Source organism: Balaenoptera musculus, chromosome 3 (assembly GCF_009873245.2).
Source record: "Balaenoptera musculus isolate JJ_BM4_2016_0621 chromosome 3, mBalMus1.pri.v3, whole genome shotgun sequence".
NCBI lineage: Eukaryota > Metazoa > Chordata > Mammalia > Artiodactyla > Balaenopteridae > Balaenoptera > Balaenoptera musculus.
This window is the reverse complement of record NC_045787.1, coordinates 158,928,106-158,945,420: the sequence shown is the minus strand read 5'-3', so window position 1 is coordinate 158,945,420 and position 17,315 is coordinate 158,928,106. Positions and strand designations below refer to the sequence as shown.

Below are 17,315 nucleotides of genomic sequence, written 5' to 3'. Positions count from 1 at the left end.
GAGAACCGCATCCTTCCTTCTAGAACATTCATACAGGAATGACTCCACAGAACTGGCTCACCGGGGGAACTGAGGCGCCCCACGCTCACAGAAGGCGGACAGTCGGGAGGTCCTTGCAACCTCCAACTTGGGGCACACACCCTGTCTCTGTGATTCAGGAATAGGATGCTGTCTTCGCCTCCATCACAACTGCTTTTCAGTGCCCTCCAAGCTTGTCACTGAACAAGGGAATTTGGATTCCAAACTATCAGATGCTTCCATGCCCTGCTGCCGGCCCAGTGAAGAGGAAGCAAAACCAAGACAGCTCCGGTTTCTTCTGCCTTCCAAACCGCCCCCAGGACACCTCTGGCCGGTGGACCGGAGCACAGGCACAGCTGCAGGGACCTCTTCCAGTGTGCAGCTTCTGCCCAGAAAGGGGTTGGGTGGGAGTGGGTGCTGACGTCAACCCACCACTCCCCCTCGTTTATGACTGTACGCTGTGGTGATGGTAAGAATGATGGTGTAATTGCAGGCTGCGTAATCATAGCAACCATTCTATGTAATTGCAGGGTTAGGAGCAGAATAATTATAATGCAATCTAACAAATTATGGAATGAAATGTAATCTTACGTAGGTCGTGAATCACATAATTGTGTTACACCCTCCAGGAACTGACTGTGCATTTTGTTGACATTCCCTGGGTGGTCCTGCCCTGTTGGCAGGTGCCGCGAGGAGGAGGCTTGGGTAAATAGTGGGGGCGGGATTACGGTAGTTTAAGGTGGGGGGGGGGGGGAGGCTGAACCAGAGGGTTCAGGTGAGACTGGAGGGTGGGGTGAGCATAAGGGCGGCGGTGCTAGAGTTTATCTTAAGGTTGGGAAAAGTGGGGAGAAACAGGAGGGGAAGTTGAAGAAGAATGGATTAAGTCAGGGGTTGGCAAACTATGGCCTGAATCTGGCCAGCCATGTTTTGTTGTTTAAAAAAAAAGCGGTTTTTTTATTGAGATGAAACTCAGGTAACATAAAATTAACCATATCAAAGTGTGCAATCTCATGGCAGTCGATGTACTCTCATTGTTGTGCAGCCATCACCACTATCCATTTCCAAACTTTTTCATCCTCCCAAACTGAAAGCCTGTCCCCAGTAAAGACTAAGTCGCCGTTCTCCCCTCCCCCAGCCCCTGGCAATCACCCTTCTACTCTCTGTCTCTATGAATGTGATGGCTCTAGGGACCTCATATAAGTGGAATCATACAGCAATTGTCATTTTGTATGTAGCTTCTTTCACTCAGCATAAAGCCCTCCGGGTTCATCCATGTTGTAGCAGGAGCCAGAATCTCCTTCCTTTTTGAGGCTGAATAATATTCTGATTTTGGGCGGCCTCGGCCGGCAGTGGCTTGAAGCAGGATCTCAGTTTCCCCGACCAGAGACTGAAGCCAGGCCACAGCAGTGAGAGCGCTGAATCCTAGCTCCCAGACTACGAGGGCCAGTGGCTGGTGACAAGTCCCTGGCTTGTCTGCTTTGTGGAAATGAATTTCAATAATGGGACGGAAAGTAGTGAAAAAAGTAAAGTGTTTACTAGCAGGAAAAAAAGAGTACATGTGAATAGACACGCACGGGTGGGCTCAGAGAGAGAGTTGCGCCTTCGTGGTAGTTCAGATCATTTATACAGGGCATTTCTGCTGGGTTTCCTCTGGTCAATCGTCTTGCTTTGCCTGGCTCTGAGTCCGTATTTGGTATAACTCAGGGTCCTCCCCTGTGTGCACGCGCATCTCTTAGCCAAGATGGATTCCAGCGTAGAGGCCTGTGGGAAGGTTGACACCATCTAATATGGGGTGGCGCCCCCCCACCTCCTTTGTTGGCCCCCGAGGAGCCTTTCTGGGCTTGTGTATCGGGAAGTTCTCCCTGACCTTAAGAATGAGAAATATGTGGTCTCTTTATCTTTTATCCAGGCAGGACTCAGCTTCTCTCTCCCCCTGCCATTATCTATCTGTCCACAGGGGACAGCTGCTCAGCCTGGGGTCCATCTATCTCCTGCCTCAATTCCACTGCATGTAAGTATAGATCACATTTTGTTTATCCATTCATCTGCCAGTGGACACTTGGATGGCTTCCACCTTTTGGCTATTCTGAATAAAGCTGCTATGGACATAGGTGTTCAAGTATCTGTTCCATATTTGCTTTCAGTTCTTTTGGGTAGACACCCAGAAATGTATTGTTGGAGCATATGGTAATTCTATGTTTAATTTTCTGAGGAACTCTCATCCAGTGTTCCATAGCTGCTACACGTCTTTTAAAAAATATATATTTATTTATTAGTGTTTATTTTGGTGAAATTCACATAATATCAAAGTAACCAATTGAAGTGTACAATTCAGTGACATTTAATACATGCACAAAATTATGCAACCATCATCTCTGTCCAGTTCTGGGGTATTTTCAGCACCCCAGTGGAAACCCTGTACCCATTAGCTGTCACTCCCCAGTTCCTCCTCCCTGCAGCTTCTGGCAATCTGCTTTCTGTCTCCTCTGAACATTTCATATGAATGGAATCATATACTATGTGGTCTTTTGTGTCTGGTTTCTTTCACTCATCATGTTTTTGAGGTTCATCCACATTATAGCATGCATCAGTGCTTCATTCCTTTTTTAAAGCCAAATAATATTCCACTATATGGAATGCATTTTGTTCATCCACTCATCTGTTGATGGACATCTGGGCTGTTTCCAACCCTTGGCTATTGTGAACAGTGCTGCCTTGAACATGTGTGGACAAGGATTTGTTTGACTATAGCTGCTTGTTTTTCCAGGTGAAGTTTTCTGGGCACTGAGCCCCGCCATTCATTTATGTGTGTCTGCTTTCATGCTACGGCGGCAGAGTTGAAGAGTGGTGTCAGAAACTGTATGGCCTAAGATGTTTACTATTTGACTCTTTACATAAAAAGTTTGTTGACTCCTGGTTGGATGAGTTTGGGAGCTGGGTCGGCTGGCAGAAACGTCTAGTTTTTTTTATAATCAATATTTTTTTTATTGAGATATAGTTGATTTATAATGTTGTGTTAATTTCTGCTGTACAGCAAAGTGATTCAGTTATACATATACATATATATGTATACATTCTTTTTAGAAAAATATTCTTTTCCATTGCGGTTTATCATAAGATATGAATATAGTTCTCTGTGCTATACAGTAGGACCATGTAGAAACTTCTACTTTTGCCCCAATAAGCATTCTTTTCTCCTATAGAACTATAACTTTGGTTGGGGAAATGGCTGCTCAGGGCAAAGAATACATTTCCCAGCATCCTTTGCAACTAGGCACATGCAGTAATGAGGTTCTGGTCTGACGACTCCTAGTGGAAGTGATGGTCACAGCCTCTCAGTCTTACCTAAAGGGACGAGATTTGCCCCCCTCAGACCCTTCCCTTTTACCACCAGCTGGAGCAGCGATCTTGGACCCTGAGCTGAAAGAAGCAAGATGGAAAGATGGTCCCATAGGGCCACGTCAGCCCTGGTAATACAATTTCACTGTGGCTCTCATTTTCACTCTCTGATTACCAGGAGAGGTGAGTGTCTTTCCATATTTTTATCAGCCATCAAGTTTTCCATTCAGGAAATGCCTATTCATGCTTTAGTGCATTTTTCAACAGGATGTGATCTGCCCCTTATTGATTCAGAGTTCTTTACAGATACTATTCTTTTCTTGGTCACGTGCGTTGCAAATATCTTCTCCCAGTATTTGCCTTGTCGTTTCACTCTCTTCACAGTGTCTTTCGATGAACTGAAATTCTTCATTTTTATGGTGTTGAGTTGATCATCTTTTCCTGTATTTTCCTTTTATGCTTTTTGTGTCTTGTTTAAATTTTTTTCCTGGTGTCAAGGTCATGAAGCTATTCTCTTACATTGACTTCTAAAATCTTTATCATTTTGCTTTTCACGTTTAAATCTTTAATACGCCCAGAGTTGGGTTTTGTGTATACTTTCATGTTGGGTAGGCCAGGATCCTCAAATGCTTTACTTTTACTTTTTGACACAGAAACTCCATTTCTGTCTTTTCTTTTTCTTTTTTTTTTTTTAATGAAAATCATCAGTGGAGCCCTTGTAAACCAGTAGCAGGATTATCCTTCCAATTTATTTCTGATGGGGGGTTGTGCTCTATTGTCATTCAATTCCAGTGCATTTGTTCCAGCAGAAAAAGCAGGCCAAAATGCCGCAGGCTCAGAAACCAAAGTCCTGTAAGCCTCAGGGTTAGGGCAGGAATTTGAAATCAAGGGGAATGTGGCCATAGTTAGGGAACCCCCGAGATGGCCCCCAATCATCCCTGCCTGGTTTTCAAGCCCTTGTGTAATCTTCTCCCCTTGACGTGGGCTGGACTTTGTGATTCCCTTCTAACCAATAGATTATGACAAAAGTAATGGGATGTCACTTCCAGGATTAGGTTACAAAGGACTGGGATTTCTCTCTCTCTCCGATGAAGCCAGATGCCATGTTGTGAGCTGTCCTGTGCAGAGGCCCACATGGCATTGTGTACTAAGCACTAGATCTTCATCAAAATCATCACACACACTTCCCTGCTCCCTGTTCCCACCTCCCTGCCTCCCCCACTCCCCGAGGCAATCACTGCCCTTGGTTTTGTGTTTCTTTTTTTTCAATCCTTCATTTTTAAAAATTGTGTTAAAATACGCATAACCTAAAATTTACCATCTTAACCATTTTTAAGTGTACAGTTCAGTGGTATTAAATACATTCACAGTGTTGTGCCACCATCACCACCATCCATCTCCATAACTCTTTTCACTTGTAAAACCGAAATTCTGTACTTGTTAAACACTATCTCACCATTCTCCCCTTCCCCCAACCCCTGGAAACCACGATTATACTTTCTGTCTCTATGATTTTGATTACTCCTGGGTACCTCGTATGAGTGGAATCATATAGTATTTGTCTTTTTGTGTCTGGCTTATTTCACTCAGCATAATGTCCTCAAGGTTCATCCAGCTGTAGCATATTGCAGAATTTCTTTCCTTTTTAAGGCTGAATAATATTCCATTGACCACATTTTTGCTTATCCATTCTTCTGATGATGGACACTTGGGTTTCTTCCATGTTTTAGCTATTGTGAATAACACTGCTATGAACATGGGTGTACAAATATCTTTTTGAGACCCTGCTTTCTATTCTTTTGGGCATATACCCGGAAGTGGAATTGCTGGATCATTCAGTAATTCTATTTTTAATTTTTTAAATTGAAGTATAGTTGATTTACGATGTTTCAGGTATACAGAAAAAGTGATTCTGTTATATATATATATATATATATATATATATTCTTATATATATATTCTTTTTCAGATTCTTTTCAGTTATAGGTTATTACAAGATATTGAATATAGTTCCCTGTGTTATACAGTAGGTCCTTGTTGTTTATCTATTTTATATATGGTAGTGTGTATCTCTTAATTCCAAATTCCCAGTTTATCCCCACCCCCCTTTCCCCTTTGGTAACCATAAGTTTGTCTTCTATGTCTGTGAGTCTATTTCTGTTTTGTAAATAAGTTCATTTGTGTCATATTATAGATTCCACATATAAGTGATATCATATGGTATTTGTCTTTCTACTTCTGACTTACGTCACTTAGTATGATAATCTCTAGGTCCATCCATGTTGCTGCAAATGGCATTATTTCATTCTTTTTATGGCTGAGTAATAGTCCATTGTATATATACACCACATCTTCTTTATCCATTCATCTGCTGATGGACATTTAAGTTGCTTCCATGTCTTACCTATTGTAAATAGTGTTGCTATGAACATTGGGGTGCATGTATCTTTTTGAATTAGGGTTTTTGTCTTTTCCAGATATATGCCCAGAAGTGGGATTGCATGATCATATGGTAACTCTATTTTTAATTTTTAAAGGAACCTCCATACTCTTCTCCATAGTGGCTGCACCAATTTACATTCCGTATTTTTAATCTTTTGAGGAACCACCATACTGTTTTCCACAGCAGCTATATCCTTTTACATTCCCACATACAGTGCACAGAGGTTCCAATTTCACCACGTCTTTGTCAATGCTTGTTTTCTGTTTTGTTTTGTTTTTGTTTTTTGATAGTAGCCTGATGTGTATGAGGTAGAATCCTCAATTTTTTAACCATTAGTTTTATGCTTATTATTTTTTATTAATCACACAATTATCCTTAAACAAAATCTCTGTGGATGTATCTTGTATGTCTTTTGAGCTTTATAAACGTAGTGTAATGCTCTCTGAAGCCTTCTGGGACTTTTTTTTCACTCAATATCACACTTCATTCATGTCATTTGTCAGAATGAAGAAGCTCACTTCCTAGAGAAGTAAGCCTGTCCCTCATCCATAGGTTTGGAGTCAACTGTGGGACTCAGTGCATCAGAGCAAGACGGTTTATTCCTCACAGGGCAGCAAGCAACATGAGCCTCAGTCCCCAAGCCCCATGGGTGACACGATGGACCCCACATGCTGAGGGACACAGGGTCAAGGGCTGAGCACCTTTTGTAGAAGGCAGCAAACAAGCCAGCTTCCCTCCATCAGGGATCAAACAGTTACTCAGAAGTTATGCTGTGGGGGGGACTTCCCTGGCGGTCCAGTGATTAAGACTCCGCGCTTCCACTTCAGGGGGCACGGGTTCGATCCCTGTTTGGGGAACTAAGATCCCGTATGCTGCACAGCGTGCGGCAAAAAAAAAAAAAAGTCATGCTGAGTAGCCTATGTGCTTAGCTACGGAAACGGCTTGGTCTTGGGAGAAGTATAGGTCTGTAGTCTGGCACAGTCAGCAAGAATATGCAGGGAAGCTCAAGACCTGCAGGCTACCCCTTCTGACGTCATGCAGACACCTGTGGCTCATCCACTTCACACCTGTATCATATTCTCCCTTTGTGAAGATACCACGGCGTTGAGGCTGCTTCCAATCTTACCCATGTGCAAGAGTCTCTTGAGGGCAGAGTTGCTGAGCTATGGGTTATCCCTGTGTTTGTTGTAGTTTTTTTTTTTTTGGATGCACTGTGTGGCAGGTGAGATCTTAGTTCCCCAACCAGAGATCGAATCCGTGCACCCTGAAGTGGAAGCGTGGAGTCTTAACCACTGGACCGCCAGGAAAGTCCCTTTCTTTTAGTCCTTGTGTCTCTTACTTGCAGCCAAACGCACTCATCAGACTCACTCCCAGTGATGGATCACATGGCCCCTGCCCTGGCCACTCAAATGTGGAAACAACTCCAGATCTTAGGAGGAAATCCTGTGCTGAATAAGATTCCGTTTCTGCTCCCTGGTGGGATGGGGGCTCAAAAGAGAAGTCAAATTCGGGTGTAGAAAAATGAAGCTTCCTTCTTTGCACATCCAAGTTTATGAAATGAGATTCTCACCTGCTACAGCAAAAAAATGAAACAGAACACCTCCAAACATGGGGGTGTGGGTGGAATTTGAGTGTGTCCCTGGCATTTGTGTCCTAACTTGCTTGAGCTAAAAAGCAACAGCTGCCCAGTGTCCTGGGTTCAGATCCTGGCTCTGCCCCTGGGACCTGTTTTCCTTCTCTGTAAAATGGGACCATGGTAGTTGTAATGAGTTGCGTTCGCGGGCGGGAAGTGTATTCAGCAGTGGCTGCTCATCGTAGATGCTACGTGATTTTTTTGCCAATAGGGGAGGGAAGGAGGCCACCATGCATCTGAGGCTGTGTGCTTTTTTTTTAATGTCTGCTGTTAATAAAATATTTTTACAGAGACCAAAAATTCAGAATAGTGCAAAACATCTCAACACCATGCATTCATGACCACTTCTCGTTGATTTTCAACATTTGTTCCAAGTCACATATTTATAGAGAAATGGGGGCATCTGTGCAGATGCCGGACCAACGGGATGGAATTAAAACAGACAAACAGCGTCTTGAGTTCACATTTGCAATCACATGCTAAGAGAAGTGTGGAGGAAGAACCTCCCTGGACTGCGTGGCCGGGTTTGGGGGGGGTCTTAGGGGGCCGGGGCCAGGGCTGGGGTCTGAATCCCCCTGGCTGTGTGGCCGGGGATGCATAGGGACCCTCTGCCTGTGACCTGTGCCTGGAGAGAGCCACTGTGGCTGGGTGGGGGTCAGGGGGAAGATGGAGGGAGTCTTACCTAACACCATCAACTTGATTTGTCTCTTTAAAAAAAATAAAAGGCAAAGAGAAGAGCAACACGTATCAGTGAAAACGACTTTGGTCCTTGACAATACTTAGGAAAGGATGTTCAGGGGACAGCAGGGGTCATGATGTGGACCAGCCCCCCAGTGAGCTCCCCCATTCTCTGCCTGCACAGCAGAGTTGGGGCAACTCCAGGCTGTCTCCACTCTGCCTCGTGCCTCAGTGTTCCCACCTGTAAGATGGACAGCGCTGGGGGGGACAGAAAGGTCTCTGAGGTCGCAGCTGAGAGAGGTCCCAAGGATTTCTAGTTGGCTAATTTTTTTTTTTTTTTCATCTGTGATGGAGGCATGGTGAGGTTTCAGGCTGTGATGCCTGAGAATCAGGACTTGGGCGCCTCCTCATTTTAGGTAAATCCTTCGAGGACAGACTGGTGAGAGCCAGAGAGAGCAGGGGACCCTCTTCCTTCTAGAAACCTGTTTTTGCTTTTTCTCCCTTCTCTGTCTCTGCATCTCCCCATCTCTGAATCTCTCTCTCTCCATTTCAAAGTTCTGGCTGTCCCTATCTGGCGTGATCTTACCCTCTTGATTTTTTCCTTTGTTCTTCTGTCTGTCCCCCCTTCTCTCCTTCCCTCCCTGCTCTTCTCTGTGTCCTTACTCTGTCTCTGTCCCTTCTGAGGGGGGATTGGCTCTGTCCAAGATGTCCCTCAATGTTACATCCCCCCAATCCCAGTACAAGCCTACTTTATTATTTCCCTGATCCATGGAAATCTGGGGCGAGCTCCTGGCATGGAGTAAGGTCCAAATGCAACCCCAAGACCCCACCTGGGCCCAGAACCCCAGGAACCTCAGGTGAAGTGGTGAAAGCCCAAAGGTATCATCTAATGCTGAGTGGCCTTGGGGAAAGCCCTGTTCCTTATTCCAATACAGGGACATCCTGATTTCAAGCACTTCCAGTCCCCTCTCGTCCTCTCTTCACCCTGTGCCCTGTGGCTCAGCCAGTCTGGCTGGAAGATCTCCTGAGTGCCCATATCTGTGTGGGAGGGGAAGGCTGGTATGGACAGACACACATGTGGATGCATGGGCACACACAGAACCCCCTGCCCGAGACATAATTCAACTAGGCATCCCCTCCCTGCCATCCCCCTGTGCCCAGAGAGCCTTTCACAGACACCCCTAGCCCCATGGCACCAGAGACAGAGGCTGGGGAAGGGACAGACAGAGGAGGAGGGACAGAGGCTGGGGAAGTCCTGAGGGGGATCAGAGAAGGTTTTCTACAGAAGGGAAAATTTGTGATGAGTTTCGAGGAATGAGTAGGAGTTCTCTGGGAGAAAGAAGAGGGAGGAAATTTCCAAAACAGTTCTAGCCTGGGAGTCAGAAAGTGTCATTCGACAAATACTCCCTGAGGCTTCCTCCATGTGCCTGGGCCAGTGCTGGGGAATCCTACACACACACACACACACACACACACACACAAACACACACGCTTTGATCAGAGAGCCTCCCAATGAATCTTTTGGGAAATACCTTGGCTCTCTCCGGCAGAAGCTCAACTCCCTCTTTTCCTGCTAGTCATCCAAAAAATCTTTCAGAACCCACCCCAGATCACAGATTACCTCCCCTTTGGGTGTTGCTGGTGTTTTCAACTCCAAGTGAACCGCCCAGCCCACCTCCACCTCTTGGATGGTCTGAAGTTCAAATCTTCCTCTCAGTCCTTTTGACCAAGACTCCATGTTCTCCCCAAGCCACCTCCCAGGCTGTCCCTTGCCCCTGGCTGGGACCCACCTCCCCCACCATCCTGAATGAGAACTTTCGTCCTAATCTCTGGTTCAGAACCTTCAGTCACTTCAACCTGCCTGAATTTAGAGGAACGCACAAATACTTCTAGGTAAATTAGAAAACAGTGTCGCTTCTTCCAGATTCTTGTTCACGGATGGGGAAACCATTATCATAAACATACAACACTCAGTTTGCACATGGCCTCCTTAGAGATGCTCAACCCCTCGGCAGTGCACAACTGGGACATCTGTACCCAGGGACCCTGGGGCTCATCTAAGGCAGAGTTTTAAATATATACTCCAAAGTCTTTCCAAAAATTAATTTCAGTGTCCTGAAAGCATTTTGTCCTCTCCCCCGCACCATCAGTCCATTCTTCATGACGTAGCCAGAGGGAGATTCCAAAACCTGAAATCAGACCCTCCTCAGCTTTAAAATCTCCTGGGTCCTTCTAAGCCTCTGAGGGTAAAATCAAAACTCCTCAGGGCAGCGTACAAGACCTGGTTTGATACCTTTGCAGGTGTCCCCAACCTCATCACCATCCCCCAGTACCCCACGCGCTGGCTCAGCTCTAGCCTCGCCGACCTGGCTATGCTTCAAGTCAGCCTGCCTCCTAGCCTTTGCACCTGCTGTTCCAGCTGCCTGGAGCTCTTTTCTCTCCAATGGGTGGTTCCTTCCCACTTTTCACCTCCAGAGAGAGCCCTCCCTCACCTTCCCCATCTGATGTTGCCTCCACCACTCCAAGAGCCCAGCTAATCCTCATCTCATCCCTCTGTTTTAATTTCTCCCTAGCACAGCACAATCCTGTATTTATCATTCTGGCAGAAAAAAATCCCATGGCATACACACGCTAGTCCAACGTGGAAAAGCAGATTCTGGGCAAAGATAAGCTGTGCCAACCTTTCCCAAAATGTTTCCCAAAATGCCTGCATGCGCTAAAATGGGGAAATTTGACTCTGGCCAAACTGCCCCAACATCCCTGCAGGAGGAAGAGTTTCAGACAGCTAGAGGCCCCACCTGGGGTATCCTGTGACCTGTGTGTTTGAATGAATGAATGGGATTATGGGGAGGAAGCTCCCAGCAAGTTTGTATATTTACACACACACACACACACACACACACACCCCTAGAGTTTCTGGTCTCTTTCTGTTCTTTCCTGACTGGAGCATTCTGGGGGAGGAAGAAGGGGTTGGGTTAGGGGACTGGGTCCAGGGAATCCCAAATCTTCACTCTTTTTTGGCAAGAGGTCAAGAGTTCTCAGGGTATCTCCCCCTGGGGTCCCACTGGAAAGGGCTGAGGGCAGGGGTTTTGCTTGGCAACCAGAGGTGGGAGGGGGCACTGGGGGCCTTGGCCCAGGACCCCCATCCCTTTAAGGGTTGGGGGAGGTCCCCTAAGGGGGGTTAGCAGCAATGGGGAGCTGTATCGGGTCATCCGATCTCAGCCCACCCTTCAATGGGGCACACAGGCCAAAGGGAGTGGGGAGAGGGTGTGGCACTGGGACCCTCGGCATTGTCTCAGGCAGCTCTCCGGGCCTCAGTTTTGTCGTCAAATGGGTGGGTTGAACTCTATGATATGAGGATTGGGTATGCGGGGGGAAAAAGGGAGGCAAACCCCCATAGGGAAGTGGGGGCGGCGCGGGTGCCCCAGAGCCGACCCCTTGGTCCCCAGGGTTTGGGCGCCCAAGGGCGCATGTGCTTTTGAAATTCCATCCTCCCCCCTTCCCTGTTTATTTTTTGCACAAACATCAAAAGGGACTCTGGTACACCCGGGGGCCCTCCAACCACCACCCTAGTCCCTCCAGGCCCCAGACCACCCTAGGGGGCGCTCCAGGAAGCCCTGCCCCTTGCCCAGGGCCCGCCCCTCGAGGGAGCTGAGAGTTCCATACTTGGCAAATTGATCTTGGGCCCCAGGGGTTGGGGACCCATCTTATGGCTTTGCCAGGGTGCAGGAGATAGAGCCTCCCGGTACCAGAGCCCTGGGACCTGGCCTCCTTACTAGGGGGTGGGTTTTTCTCCCATCCCAGCTCGAAAGTCCCACTAGACGCTGGGGGAGTGGCCTCAAGTAGGGGGACGTGGCTTCTTCCTTCCTCGTGCCCCACTGCGTGGCCTCCTGAGGGGGCGGGGCGTTGCCATTCACCTTTCCCCAGAGGGGGAACTAAATCCAGGGCGCGGGGCAGCCCAACCTCAGCACAGAGCGCACAGACCCGCCCTCTGGGAGGTCCCAGCGCGCGGGCGCCGCCCCGCCCCGCGCGCTCTGCGCAGGCGCAGTGGTGCCCGTCTGCGTGCCCCGCGCTAGGGGGCAGGCGCGGCACCGCCCTCCTCGGCGGAGCGCGTGTCCGACTTAAGCTTGACGAACTCCTTGGCCACCTCATCGTTGCTGCGTTGCGACAGGATGCGCAGCACCGTGAGGCCCGTGTCGTCCATGTGGATGCGGCGGCCAAGCGGCAGCCAGCAGGCGGCGCTCCCGCGCTGGACCAGCTCGCGCAGCTGCAGCACGGCCAGCCCCACTGTGCGGTCCTCGCGCGCGAAGCAGTAGTCCTTGACGCACACCTGCAGCTCATAGCACTCCGGGCCCGCTTCGGCGCTCAGCGTGCTGTGGGAAGGCGGGGCGTGAGGACAGGTCCCGCCCACTGACCAGCCACGCCCCTACCGGTGATCCCCGCTTTCCCCACCCCCCCCCCCCGTCAGGCCCACACCCGGGCATTCTGAGCTGGGGCATTCTGAGGTGGGCCACTCCCACACTGAGTGGCCTCCTATTTTCATAACCTGCCACTTAGGCCGGGCCCCACCCCTGACCCAGATGTCCGGCCCCATAGCCCCGCGCTGGGACACGCCCACATCAGCTGACAACTTCCATCCCCAGCACTGTCCCTGCCAAGTCTCTCCTCCTTCCCTCACCCAAGGACGCCCCCATCAAACTACTCCCAGCCTCCAGCTAAGCCACATCCCCACCCCCAAGAGACCCCTCCTCCAGACTCCTCTGGCTAGGCCATGCTCCCGCCCCGTGATACCAGCACCCACACTCTCAGCCAGCTGAGCTGCTGCCTCCACCACCCTACCCCAGATATGACACCAAGAAGCCCCTTTACCAGGCTCCCGTCTGAACCCAAGTTCTCCCCTTGACGTGACCCCTCCCCCCTGCTCCCTAGCCTACCCTTCTTACACCCAAGATGCCTCTCCATGTAACCCTGCCAAGATGTCTCACCATGAGTGACTACCCACTCCAGCACTCCTCCCCCTCCCCCAGGCTACGAAGTCCCCAGTGCCGCTGGGTCCTGACCTGATGCTGGCTAGTCAAGAACTCGTTTCTTTCAGGCTACACGCACACCGATCCCTTGCATCTCCTGCCCAGGCTACATTCCTAGCCCTCAACTAGTTTGGCCCACCCCAGGAGACATCTGCCCCCTCCTAGGCGGTGCTCTCGCTCCCAAGTATTGCTTCAGGTGACCTACCTCTCCAAAGTCCTCTGACCAAGAGCTCTCCCCTCACAGGACTGGCCAGGCTCCTGTCCCTCAGGCGCCCCCACTTCCCCCCAGCTCTGATGCACCCTTACCCCACTGTACTCTGTCCCCCAAGAACACCCCCCAATGTTACCCTGTCCCAGTGAGGCTCACACCTGATCCAAAGATCCGCCGACCCTCACCCCCACCCCCAGATAACCCCTCTGTACATCTTGATCAGACTTGTTTATGTTCCCCATAAATCATCTGCTCCTCTAGACCCTGATGCCCCTGACCTAGGAAGCCCCACCTAGATGTGACCACAGCCCTGCCCATATGACACATATCCGCATGACCTGGACCAAGCCACACTCCACTCTTGTCCCCCAGAGCAGACTCCTCCAGATGACCTGCCCCAATAGCCCTGACAGAGTTCATTGCTGACTCGAGCAGGTCCATGCCTATGCCCCTCAGCCCCTCACCCACAAGCCTCTCGCCCCATCATGACCAACCACGCCTCTTAAACAGACCAGAATCTCCAGCCCCAGAAATGCCCCTGCCCAACATGCTCCTTCTGGCCAGACTCCTCCCCTTCAAGAGCCCTCATCATGCAGTTATATCACACTCACTGCCCTCTGGGACCTGTCTGCCCCCCAAGGTGGTCACCTCCATCCTGGTGTCCCCTCACTGATGTCACTCCTGCACTAAGGTGCCTCCCTTCCCAGCATACCCGCCTAGGATGTGATCCCTCCTGTTCCTGTCCCTAGGTACCACCGGCCCACCAGACATCCCCCCTGCCTGGTGGGCCCTGAGGTTCAGATAGCAGATGTCCCCTTGCCATTCTCCTCAAAGCATCCCAGACTTACAACTGGAAGCTCTCATTGTACTTTGGGGCCCAGCTGTTGTTCTTGGATTTGGTCGCAAACTTGCGTTTCTTGTCACTGAGCTGGGGCCCGATGATGTTGACCTCGATGAATGGCCGGAAAATGCCAGAAGTCTGCCACTTGAGGTCATTGGCAGCCACCACTGTTGGGGGAATTAGAAGGTAAGATTGGTTAGGGTCCCCCAGTACACAGTTGTGGTTTTCAAAGCCTGTCTGAAAGACTACATTTCCCAGAATGCTTCTGAAGCCAAGCGTGGCCATATGACTAACTTCCAGCCAATGAGATGTAAGAGGAAGTGATGCGTACAGCTTTCAGGTTGTGGCTTAAAAGGCAGGGAGAATGCCCTAAACTTTCTCCTTCTCCTAGCTGCAAGGTGGGGTGCTGATGGGGGCTGAGTTCTTTGGGACCCTACAGAGGAAGAACGCACGTTAGGGATAAAAGTACAACAAAAGATGTCAGGGGCCTGGATCCCCAACACTGTGAAGCCTCTACATCAATTCTGGGCTGAATGTCCTCGGAGTTACCTCAGAGAAAGCTTTATTCCACCTATCTTGTTTAAGCCACCGTTATTTTAGGCCTTGGCTAAGACAGCCCAATCTGTGTTCTAATTAGAAAATAAAAGCCAACAAAAGGAAAGCGGAGCTGAGAGATCAAGTGGAATGAGTTCTGTAACACTCTTTGTACCTCTTCATCCAGCTATGCCTGAAGGTGGTGACTTCTGGAATTTTCAGTTTTATAAAAACATTTTTTTTTAATGAAAAAAATTTCTTCCTTATGCCAGTTTTGAGTTTGGTTTTCTGTCTTAGAACCTAGTGCATCCTGGCTGAGGCACTCTCCCTCCCACCTCAGGTTACTCACCTTTCACTGTGACCTTGTGTTCCCCAGTTCCTGGATGAGTGAAGAGCTCTACATGGACGGAGACTTCACCCACAGGGTCTTCCACACCTGAGCCTGGGCGGGGCAGGGGAGGATGCTTGGCATGAGCTTCATTCTTTCCCACCCACCAGAAAGGACCTGGACTGCCTCCCACCCACCATGTGCTGGCGGCACCAGGTCATCAGCCGTGACAGGGTGGCACTGAGGGTGGGCTGGGAAGATGGGTGTTCTTAGGGAGGCCAAGAATCCTGGGTTCTAGCCTTTCACTGCCTCACTGTGTGATCTCAGGCCGATCTCTTTAACTTCTCTGAGCCTAATGTCCTTTTTCTCATTCCCTGTCATTAAACTCAGCCTTCATCTTTCACACCATCTTGGCAGCACCTGATACCCTGGCTTTCTGTGCCTCAGTTTCTCCTCTTGGCTGCAACAATGCCACACTCTTCAGGTTCTCATCCTACAGATTAGTCACTCCTTCTCACCCTCTTTTGCCATTTCCTCCTCCTCTGTTGATCTTCAGACTGTTGGGGCACCCGGTGCCTTAGTCCTCAACCCCTTTTTTGTTTTCATTTCCTCCCTAAGTACTGGTACAGTGGAAAATCCTGTCAGCTCTACCTTCAAAATACATCCAGAATTTGGCCCACCTCCTTGGCCTCCATCCTGGTCCAGCCCCCATCAACCTTCTGGCTCCATCTCACACTTCAGGTATGGCTAAATGAACCATGGCTGCCCAATCAGAGCATTCCCTGGCCATGGCTGCAGTGACTGGCTCAGGAATGGTCATGTGACCCAAGATAGGCCAATAGGAGTTGTCCCTGGGCCAACTAGGCCAACCTGGAATATTGCAGTGGCCTCCTCCCTGTCTCCCTGCACCCTCCTCTCAGCTTCTTTCAATACACCAGCCAGAGAAATCCTAACTCAGATCATGTCCCTTCTCTGCTCAAAATCCTCCCATGGCTCCCATCTCACTCTGAAATAATCAAAGTCCTTTTATGACCTTCAGTGTCACTCCTGATATGTGTCACTATTACCTCTCCTGCCTCACCTCCCTCCACTCTTACCCTTGCCACGTCGGCTCCAGCCTCACAGGCTTCCTTACTACTCCTCCAACACACTGTGATAACATGACCCAGAATCCTCAGCTCTCCTGAAGTGACAGCTTGTAGAGAAATCTTTCATTTTCCCTGCCATTCCTTTTCCAATAGACCATCTCAAGTTTCCATTGAGAAATGTCCCTACCTCACCTCAGACCTTGTGGCTCCATCTCACACTTCAGGTAAGGCTAAACGAACCACGGCTGCCCAATAAGAGCATTCCCCAGCCATGGCTGCAGTGATTGGCTCAGGGATGGTCATGTGACCCAAGCTGGGCCAATAGAAATTGGCCCTGAGACTTTTGCTGTAACTCTTAGGAAAGAGTCTCTCTCTGGCTAGGCTGGCAAGGCTGACTCTACCCAATGAGGGGAGAGTCCACCCCACAGAGGTCTCAACAGAGACCAATGACCAATGGCATTGTTGGAGACTCTAGATCCAGCTATTACTGATGCCAAATCAATTCCTAATCTTTCAGTTACAGGTTCACAAATTCTCTAGTCTGCCTGAGTCAGGATAAGGTACGCTTCAGTTTCTGGCCACCACAAGCATCCTGATTGATTAGTTCTGATGGGGATCATTGAAGGAGCAGTTTAAAAGCTTCTGTCCCCATTCCTCCCTCTGTGACTCTTGGGAAGGGCATCCTGTGGGGCCTGGGGACCTGTGACCATCAGCACCCCCACCAGTCCCCTCCCCTGCCCCTCAGGAAGCTCCCCACACCTGGAGCACCCCATGCATGGGGGGAGGAACAGGGGGAAAGGCAGGGGTGGGTGAGGGGAAGGAGAACGGGTCAGTCCAAGGTTGACCGGGTTACCTGTCTCTGGGAGGAAAGTGACCGAGGCTCAGGGGTCAGAGGGGCCTGAAGACCCTGCACACCCTCATCTTCGCTGCCCACCCCAGGCTGCCTTCCTTGTCATCTCAGGCTCCCACCCCTCTTCCCCCAACCAGTCACATGCTCAGCCTCACCCGCCACCCCCAGGCTGATGCTTCATAGCAAGCTCAATCCGGGCCAGACTGAGGGGTGCCAGGGGAGAGTCGGACAGTGGTGGGTGGGGTGAGGGGTCAGATCATGGCCAAAGCTAGTAAGAAGGGAGAGGGGGGCAGTGCTGGGCACCCCCATCCCGTGGTTTGCTGGC

At 49.6% G+C, this 17,315-nt stretch overlaps 1 protein-coding gene across 7 annotated transcripts in view; it reads right to left on the bottom strand.

The window, feature by feature from the left end:
* Positions 1 to 8,721: 8,721 nt before the first annotated feature.
* The window catches only part of UNC13A (unc-13 homolog A), a 66,604-nt gene continuing 58,010 nt past the window's right edge, over positions 8,722 to 17,315 (bottom strand). For all 7 annotated transcript variants that reach the window (XM_036848803.1, XM_036848806.1, XM_036848807.1 and 4 more), the window contains 3 exons: positions 15,074 to 15,166; positions 14,198 to 14,357; positions 8,722 to 12,484 (listed from right to left, as the gene is read on the bottom strand). In XM_036848803.1, coding sequence (XP_036704698.1) covers positions 12,184 to 12,484; positions 14,198 to 14,357; positions 15,074 to 15,166 — 554 coding nt within the window. In that variant the 3' untranslated portion in view covers positions 8,722 to 12,183. The remainder of the gene's footprint in view (positions 12,485 to 14,197; positions 14,358 to 15,073; positions 15,167 to 17,315) is intronic.